Genomic DNA, 9,589 nt, shown 5'->3' on the forward strand with positions numbered 1-9,589 from the left:
AGCAAAAGAAAAACAAAGATAAATAAGAAAAAACCTCAGGTAACAGAAAGCTTCTTTCATTTAGTTGTGGAATGTGTGTGGGTGCATGTGTGCATACCTGCTTGTGCTTGCACATGTGTGTGATTTTTTATTGTCCGAGCAAACACCAAGAAATATGAAAATAAACTGATAATAAATTTAAACTTGTACAACAGAGATTTAACGAGGTTCGCACACCAGTGTAATGTGCTATGTCATCGGCAAAGAAGAAAATGTTTCACTATGTAGAAAAAAGATTACACCCAAGCAAGGGGTGACAAAAGTGACAGTATAATATATACTTCAATTAGTGGGTCGACCCATCGGGTTGCTATCAATTCTATTGACCTATCAACCCAATCCCTTTGCTTTCATTATAGATTTCAGAAAACTTTCCATTCAGATCACTACCAAAATATATGACACCGGATCAATCTTCAAAATGGATCAAGAATTCAAGACAAACTTAACATTTATTTATATTTAGAGTGAGTGTGCGTTTGTGTTACCATGCGCATGTCATTAAAAAGGAAGGGGTGGATAAAACCTGAAAAACCCAATAATCTTTAAAGGATCCTATGAGATACAGATTAGATCAGCTTACCTTGATGCCTTTGGTTCCCTTTAAACTCTTGGCCCACTTGTTTCCTTCAGGGTCATCATCTCTCTTCTTAATAGACGCTTTACGCAACCAGAAGATAAGGACAACTCCAACAACAAACAAAGTAACAGCCACCCCAGCAATTACCGATCCAACAATTACTGCACCATGAGATTTACTCTGAACCGCCTTGCAAGGATCCAAAGGTTTCCCACAGAGCCCTAGATTGTTTGCATAGCTATCTGCGGCAATTGTAGAATTGACAAAGCTGGGAACTTGTCCGGACAACAGATTATTTGCAACACTAAATGTCTTTATCCGATTGAGCAGGCCAAGTTGCAGAGGGATCTGACCAGTGAATCGGTTGTTGTCAAGTTTGAGGATATTCAGATAGGTACAGTTTGCCAGACTCAGTGGAATCTCACCATTGAAGCCATTCAAAGAGAGATCAAGACTTGTCACATATGGAAGCCTTTTGGAGATATCCGATGGGATGGATCCAGTGAGATTGTTGCTAGAAAGATCTAAACCTGTCAAGCTAGTGCAATTCTCAATACCACGAGGGAACTGGCCCTTCAGCCCCATGTCTGAGAGCCTGATGTTTAAGACCCTATTCTCGTCGGGGTGCCAGCACTCGATGCCGGTAAATTTGCAGATGAACCCCTCTGTATTATTGTTAAAAAGCCATGACGAGTTTAGGTAGTTGAAAGGATCTTCCACCGACTCTTTTAGGGTCCTCAAGCAATAAATATCAGTAACGGTACCATAGCTTGTACTAAAACTCAACAAGAAGCAAAAAGAAACACCAAAGAGAACAGCCAGATCCATAAAAATACCGAACACTGAAAATTAGCTTCCCTTGAACTCAAGAGAAGAAACGGAGCTTCACCCTAAACCTAAAAGCTTTGGGTCTTTGAAACCGCAAGGAAACGGAGCTCTTGGTCACGAAGACTTTCTGGACTCTCTCTTTCCAACCACCCGAAGACCCCAAAATCCATCAAGGCAAGTCTTGTTAGGAAATTCAAAGCTAGCGATTGGACTGGTTTTTGCTTTTAATGAGAGACGAAGATCCGGGTCAATCACGAAATGCCATTTTCTTGCTACTCAAGATTGTTTATTTGCTTTCACACTCTCTTCTACCTGGCTGAGACCTGAGTATGGACCGTATGGGACGATAAAATGGGACCAAACCTGAAGCCGTGCTCAACACTCAGAAACGAGTCAAGACGAAGGACGTTTTGACCAAGCGACCACCACCTCCAGGGCCTCCCCCTAGTCCGACCCTTTTAATACTATATATATACTATTTGTATTTAGTCCTAAGGGTATGTGATATGTACAATTGAGATAGTAATAATTGTTATATGAACATTCATCTTTTTCATACATAGTTTAATTGATTTGAACTTACTAAACTTGGGTTATTTTTAGTAGAAAATTTGGGTTATGTAGGCATAGTTTAATTGATTTGAGTTTCATGGGTTAAAGATCGAGTATTTTAGTAATTTAATTACTTTGCGCATCTTTGACTTAATTCATTTTAACTATTGGATCTTTTTCTTTGCTATGCCCATCTTTGCCTCATTTTTTGGTTTTCCTCTTCAAACACATTTAATAGAACAATTTTAAAATGGACCCATTTAAATCCCGTTTAAATTTTAATAAGTTTATAGCTCGGTTAAGGCCCGATTAATGTCCGTTTATGGTAGTCCTATTTTAGCCCGAGACCGACTGACCCGATTATTAACCATACCATGTCCCCTAAAACTAGGCCCGTTTACTTAAACTGGCGTTCACGGTGCAAGGCTTCCAAGTGGTCAAGCCCGATTAGGCCCGACCGGTTGACACCCCTAGTTTTAAGTATTAATGCCGTATCAGATATATCGATCATACCATATCGAAATCGGCTGAAATCAATAACCAAATCCTAATCGATCTAGATTCCCCAAACCCTAATTGATTCAGATCGGTTATCCAAATCATTTCAGAGGTAGAACAGGAAAAAATATATATATACTTTAACTAAAAAGCAAAAGGCAAAAGTGTGTATCGATCCTCTCTGATACCAATACAGATCAATAGAGTCCAATCCGATACCAAGAACTAAACCATGTTGGTGGCGGAAGAATTTCTAGACCCTAGGGCTATGTTTGGTAGCCAAGAAAAGAAAAGAAAAAAGAATCTAGAAAAGAAATGAAATGAAAGAAAACAAAAAAAATATATAAAAAAAATATGTATGTTTGGTTACCATTAAAAGAGAAGAGAAGAACAATACCAATTTTTTAATATTTTAAACTCATTTTTTTAAAAGTACTTTTTACTAATTTACACCTGAACCAGTACAAATAATCAATCCAAATCAATCAGAGATCAAGGATAGATCTCAACCAATATTGATCCAATCCAATACAACTGATACGAGACAGATACTTGAAACCATGCCTAAAGTCGATACTTTACCCAAACCTATCTTACGGTTTGAAATTAAAAAAAAAAAAATCAAATGCTTTAAACAAAAGTTTATTTCTGTCAACAATGCAACTTAAATTAGAACACTTCTTTTCATATTGGAGTAAAAACAAGTAAAATTAATAATTGTAAAAAAATAACAAATCTTTTAGAAAAGTTCTAACAAAGAGTTTGGATATGCACTTTAGCCAACAATGTAAAGAATTATTTTCCATTTCTTCTACCTTTTTGAGTTGTTATATATATATATATATATATATATTCTATATTCAATTTTTCTAATAATTTTTACAATTATCAACTATATTGTTATTACAACAACTAAAAAGAGCTAATCAAACAAAGAAAAATCCCAATTAGGGGATCATCCTCTCCTCGACGACAAATTTACAGTGATAATTTTTCCACTCATTTTTTTTGAACACTGTTTCTTTCCTTTCCATCTCACAAACCTTAAGAGAAAGAAAATTTTCTTTCAAGGTTTTTGAAATGATAGAGAAAGAGAGATGATTATCGAAAAGAGAGGAAAATTATGATTGCGAAAAATACCATTTTAGTTTAGAGTTGGAGATTTCTAGCAAACTGAAAAAATTACCAAGTGCTTACAAACAAACAACATAGTGATGGAATTTATAACGTCATAATTCCTAAATCATAATAAGAATCTTGCCAATACACTATGAATCATTTCAATACAAGAGGGGGAAAGAACATACCGATCACCTTCGATGGCATGTTGTTTCCAACAGAGCTTGATGTAGCCATTGATGCCATCCTTGCACGAATGAGCAATCTTCTTTCTTCTTCAATGGAGGTAGGTTTCTCCCCTTAGTTTTTTCTCAATGCACTTCTCTGATGGATGAGATTAGTACGTAACCATACAAGGGAGGGACCTAGTCTCTTTTAATAATACAATGCTCATCTCCCATTAAGGTAGGCCAATCAATTAGAGAGCAAGTCTTCCCTATTTACAATCAAACTAATATGGTGGGTATCCTTAATAGAATCCAAGATATTTGCAATCAAATCAAATATTGGATTTCCATAATAGAACACAATCATTGGTCAATTGAGACAAATAAGGGAAATAAATCTTACACAGAGTTGTAAACAAGCAACCCCAACTAAATCATACTCAAGATTTGAAACCTTGAGATGCCTTCTCTGAAACACGAGCCAATCCTTGCTGAATCCGAAAGGATTTATATCTCATTGTTTCAAAGAGTCTTACACACAAATGCAAGAAGTAAACAGGGAAAAAATAGTTTAAAACAAAGGAATTTTGTAGATTGAATGGAAGGGATTGAGATTTCATTTCAAAGAGCCATGGGGGGAAGAAGTGTAGGCACCGATTGACGCAAACTGAAGGGCAATCCTAGCACCAGCTTGCTTGGAATATGCCTCCAAGGATTAGAGAGATCCATCCTTGGTTTGATGTGAGAGAAGGGTCTCTAAAAAAGGCTGAATCCTGTGCCATTTCCTCTTCTCTTCCCTTCTCATTTTTTTTTTTTTTAATTCTTGTTATATCAAATAAAAAATTATTTAACAGAAACAGAGGGTGAGAAGCGAAAAAATAACAAAACATAAAAGAAAAAATAAATCAGAGAAGAAAAACAAAGAAGAATGTAAGAAGTTCAGTAAGCAGATCTGTTGACAGAGATGAAAATCTCGCAACAACCGGCCAGTAAACTTCTTAGATTGATCGATTTCACTATAGCCGCTTTGGCATTTCAAGATAGAGAGGGCATCACAAGAAGCACCTTATCTTAGTACAATGTAGCTCTCAAATTCCAAACATCAAACCACAAATGATCAAATTGATCCATTAAAAACATAATTGGAGAAAATGAGAAAGAAAAACGAACAAAAGATCCAAAAGAGAAGACTAAGGAAGAAGATAGAGCGAAGAATTGTTAACCGAAAAGTAAACGGATATCGGGAATCACCTTAGTATAGCTTTCCTCGTAATGGAATGGATCAGGTTGCACCACGCATCGATCCGCACAAACAACGATGAACGAAAGGTTGCGACAATCTCGCTAGGTAATATTCTACCCTCCAAATATAAGTATTGCAATGGAGATCCTTGGAGACACACACTCTCAATTGGGAGAGATAGAAGAGAATAGGAAGAGAGAGCTTTAGAGATTAGGTCAAAACTTTAATTGGCTTTGTGGCTAAAACCCTCGTATTTATAGAGAATTGGCTAGCTAGGGTTCCCAATACTAGTGGATAAATGATTACCCCAAGTGGGCGACTCACGAAGAAATCGGGTCGGAACCTAGTCTGACCCATATTAATTAACATCTCTCACTCGCCCACGCAGGGCAGACATACTCAATTGTCCATTCTAGAATTCTCTCTACCATAGGTGTCTCATCATATAGGAAATGTAGCGTGCGACCTAACAAGATAGTACGAATGTAAGAGTGTTATATCAAGCTTCCATCTAACCAACATAGCACATCACTCACAAATTTGGGGTACCCTAAACAATCCAATTACACCAAGTCTAGCACTCTCGATCCCTCATGATGAGTAGTGCTGATCTTAAAACATGTAATGTGCTTATGACTATGTCAAAACACAAATACGACAAGTCACCCAGGAAATAAGCCCCAAAGCAAGGGTGTAATTTCGAATAGTTTTTTCTAAGCCCACATGTCAATCCAACTATTCCCAATCGCTTTCCCAATCATGTCCTACTAGACCGCATCACCCATGATCCTAAGGACACGTCAAAGTAGTGTCATTGGGCATCCTCTTCATGACATGGTCTCAGGTAGAGGGTATCCATAGGATCAACTCAGTTTGATCCAAGTGGCTCACACAGTGACAAAGAAGGGATCCATTAAGTCACTCTCATAAACAGTCGTAATAAAACACATATAGTATGAAATGTATGCTATGGTGTAACTCCATGTCACTCATAAAATAAAAAGAACACCATACGAGTTTGGGTTCAGTGCACTTTCAAGTGCCTAACCTGTGTAAATTAACCCATTCACCCCTATAGTGTTTGCCCGAGTTCTCACACTCAGCTATAAATAGGCTACACTGAGATGTGGGATCTCTATGTTCGACCATAGAAATGTCTCATCTTAGCTCTAACTAAGGTGTCACTTAGCTAAAATGTTGTCTATTCATCTCTCTCGCTATCTTTATGCATCAAGCTGAATTTGGCTCATCTTGCTCGTTGTTTCTAAGCACCAAGGTGAATCATCTGTGTGATTGGATCAATTTAAGCCTGGGGACATATTTACAAAAATAAAATGTGTACACATGTGAATCAACCTAAAGAATTATATGTTTCATATATAAATTAAATAATATCTAAAGAAAATGTCAAAACTCAAAATACAAATCATTCACGTCTAAGTCCCAGACTCCTAACATGAGTACGAAAAATGTTCCGAGCAATAGGCTTAGTTAGTGGATTAGCCACCATGCTACTGGTGGAGATACACTTCAAGACAACTTCCCCTTGCGCAACCATTTCTTGAATGTAGTGATATCTAATGTCTATGTGTTTGGCTTTTCCATGAAACTTGGGGTCCTTAGTGAATGCCAAAGCTATTGTGCTATCACAGTGTACAAGCACCGCATCTCCTGAATGAGCAGTAACGCCAAGGCAATATAAGAACCTCAGCCAAACGGCCTCCTAAACTGTCGTCGAGCACGCGATGTACTAGGACTCCATCGTGGATAGGATGATGCAAGTTTACTTCTTGCTACTCCATGATACTGCCTCGCCTCCTAGGAAAAATGCATATCCTGAAGTAGATTTGCATTCATCTCTATCACTAGCCTAGTCAGCATCACTGTAGCCTCTTAATCTCAAATCCGAACCACTATAGGTGAGGGTGAGATCAGTGGTTCCACGAAGGTATCGAAAGATTCTTTTTACTGCCTGCCAATAGTGTGGTCCTGGATTACTCTAGGAATAACTAACCATGCCAACTATGAAACGTATATCTGGACGCGTGCACATTATCGTGTACATTAGGTTGCTTATCGCTGTTGCATAAAGTACTTTGTGTAGTGCAATGCTCTTTAAACCAGACTTATTGTCCGGTTGGTTCGGTTTGGTCATGCAGGGTCTGAACCGACAAGGGTTGATGTAGGTGACTTGTGGTATATGACGACAAGGATGACTTCGAATGTGGGGTGGTAGGACATATTCGAGCCAGTGCCCGATGTGATTCGCACACATAAGCTATGCCCTTACACATATCAAAAGGCTATGTACTAATAGGGAAGGTATGTGGTCATATTAAATGATGAGAATACGGTTCACGATAAATGACAGAAGTGAAATACACGTTAAGAACCCATTTCGCACCGAAGTCCAGCAAGGCTGGCCATGTTTTGACCAACAGGTGGGTGGTCACAGGTAGGTGCGACCCCCCTGTGCAACTCACCTATAGGGGAAATGTGGGCCCTAGTAAGCCCAACTTGGGTGATCACACGTGTTTTCAGTTCCTCATCATAGTGGGGTCATGTGTGTCCGATATTTCAGATTACTTCGTACGGTATCACAGTTTAATGCAATTCGGGTCATAAGGTATCAAAGCCAAACACACCCTAGTAGATATTTGTGACCCAAGTATAAATAGCATTTACTCTTCTCCCATTTATTATTTCAGCATGGTCAGTGGAGAGGAGTAAAGAAGAGGAAGAAGAAGAAGGAAGAGAAGGGAAGAAAGTGTGGGGAAAGTGTTCCCCGATTGTTTCCGAAGTCGTATCTAGCCATTTCGACACCGAAAAGGTGATTGGAACCATGAGAGCTGCGATTTAAGGTAGGTAAGTACCAAAATCCCTTGAATCTAGTGAAACCCTCTTGTGTGGTCAAATCAAGGAGTTAAGAGAGAGTCCATGTGTTGTCTTTGAAGGTTTCAAAGAAGGAACAACAAGATCTAAAGGCATTTAAGTGATATCTTGAGTTGGAGGAAAGATTTTAGGTTTTGGGGAGCTTAAAGGTATGATTTGTTCCCAAATCTTGATTTGAACATAGATTTATATTGTATTTATGTGGATGAAGTCTTAAATGTGTGAAAAATGCGAAGGGAATAACCCCCTTGGGTTCCCAAAAGGCGGGCTGAAGAAGGGAAGTAGGACAGTAGAACCCGCTGGACACTGGTGGGTGCCACCAGTGGGTACCAGTGAGACCCGTCAGTCTTGCGTGGGCCTCAGAGCCTACCAACCGGTAAGACTGGCGGGTATCTAGACCCATCGATATAACCCATCAATCTTGGTTGGGCCCCGAGGTCATCGTGACCATGTCTTTCATTGATTTATGGTCCTGAAACAAACGTATTCTAAGCTTCCTTTTCCGAGTGTGAACATTCTTCTACGTGAATAGGTAAGTGGGGAGAGGATGTTGATTTTATTTTGGAATGTTTATTTCATCATTTTCATTGTATACATCCATTTATGGATGTCATCTTCATGCATGTCTTGTCTACTCGAGGTTGCATTTATGATTAGTCATGTTGTATCTTTAAATTTTCAAACACTTGATATTTGTTTTGATCATGAGCATGGATTATTTCAATTATTGGATAATGATGATTGTTGAACATGTGATGAATTGCTGTGGAATGGGACGCAAAAGCATTATGTAGTTGTACTATCTCATATAGATGCATTGGGATTAGGTTAACATTCCCTCATGCTACGACCCTTCCCAACAGGGGTTTAGGTGTTGGGTTATCACTGAGGTGAAGCGTCAGTCGCGGACCACCGTGGTGGTTAGAAGTAGGCCTGACTGATCATTACGATAGTTAGAAATCTTGGTGCTATATTCAGAGGGCCGATTGTACTATATTTATTTTCTACTGTGGTTCGGCCATGATTTATTTTTATACTGTGGTTCGACCACGATTTACTTTTATGTTACGGTTTTACCATGATTTACTTTTTTGAGTACTTACGACCGGCCTTCTCCGACAACCTTATGGGTGTATCGCAGGATGGAGAGCGCGACTCGTACCCGAGGCATACATGCACTGTGGTTGTGAGTAACACGTAACCTACAACTTAACAATTTTTGCCTAGGCGAATAGGCCTAGAATGAATTGCATGCATATAGGATCATTTGAAATGTGATGCTTATTTTATGTCTTTCTTTCCATTTACTGAGCTAGTTATCTCACCCTTGTATATACATTTTTTTAGATGATTTTGCATGCTTCCCTGTGGACTAGCAAGAGCCAGGGCCCACTGATAAGTTTTCAGTAGGAGACTTCCGAAAGGTTTTGGGCACGGTGTCGGGTGCACGTACGAGGGCTGCATTGTAGGGCAACAATAGCAATTTTCGATCATCACATTTTTTATTCTTTTGATGTATTCTCCTTTTGTGCTCTAGATATTTAAGTTGTTATTTTCTTGTGTAATTATCATGCCTACGGGCCCACATGCATATATATGCTATGTATAACAATTTGGGTATCAAGAGTAGTGGAGAAATTACAAATATACATAATAAGTCTTTTGCTAAAT

The 9,589-nt window shown here is 38.6% G+C and overlaps 1 protein-coding gene and 1 non-coding gene across 2 annotated transcripts; both read right to left on the reverse strand.

Annotated features, from left to right (window-relative positions):
- Positions 1–622: 622 nt before the first annotated feature.
- On the reverse strand, positions 623–1,204 carry LOC122071486 (probably inactive leucine-rich repeat receptor-like protein kinase At5g48380; the record flags this gene model as incomplete). Its single annotated transcript, XM_042635843.1, has 1 exon — positions 623–1,204. A coding segment is annotated over exon 1 (582 nt), but the record flags the coding sequence as incomplete, so codon positions are not given.
- Positions 1,205–4,709: 3,505 nt separating this feature from the next.
- LOC122071492 lies at positions 4,710–4,808 on the reverse strand. Its single transcript, XR_006138194.1, has one exon. It is a non-coding gene; the product is annotated as a small nucleolar RNA snoR109 (small nucleolar RNA).
- Positions 4,809–9,589: the final 4,781 nt, after the last annotated feature.

This window comes from Macadamia integrifolia, unplaced genomic scaffold (assembly GCF_013358625.1).
Source record: "Macadamia integrifolia cultivar HAES 741 unplaced genomic scaffold, SCU_Mint_v3 scaffold_238A, whole genome shotgun sequence".
NCBI lineage: Eukaryota > Viridiplantae > Streptophyta > Magnoliopsida > Proteales > Proteaceae > Macadamia > Macadamia integrifolia.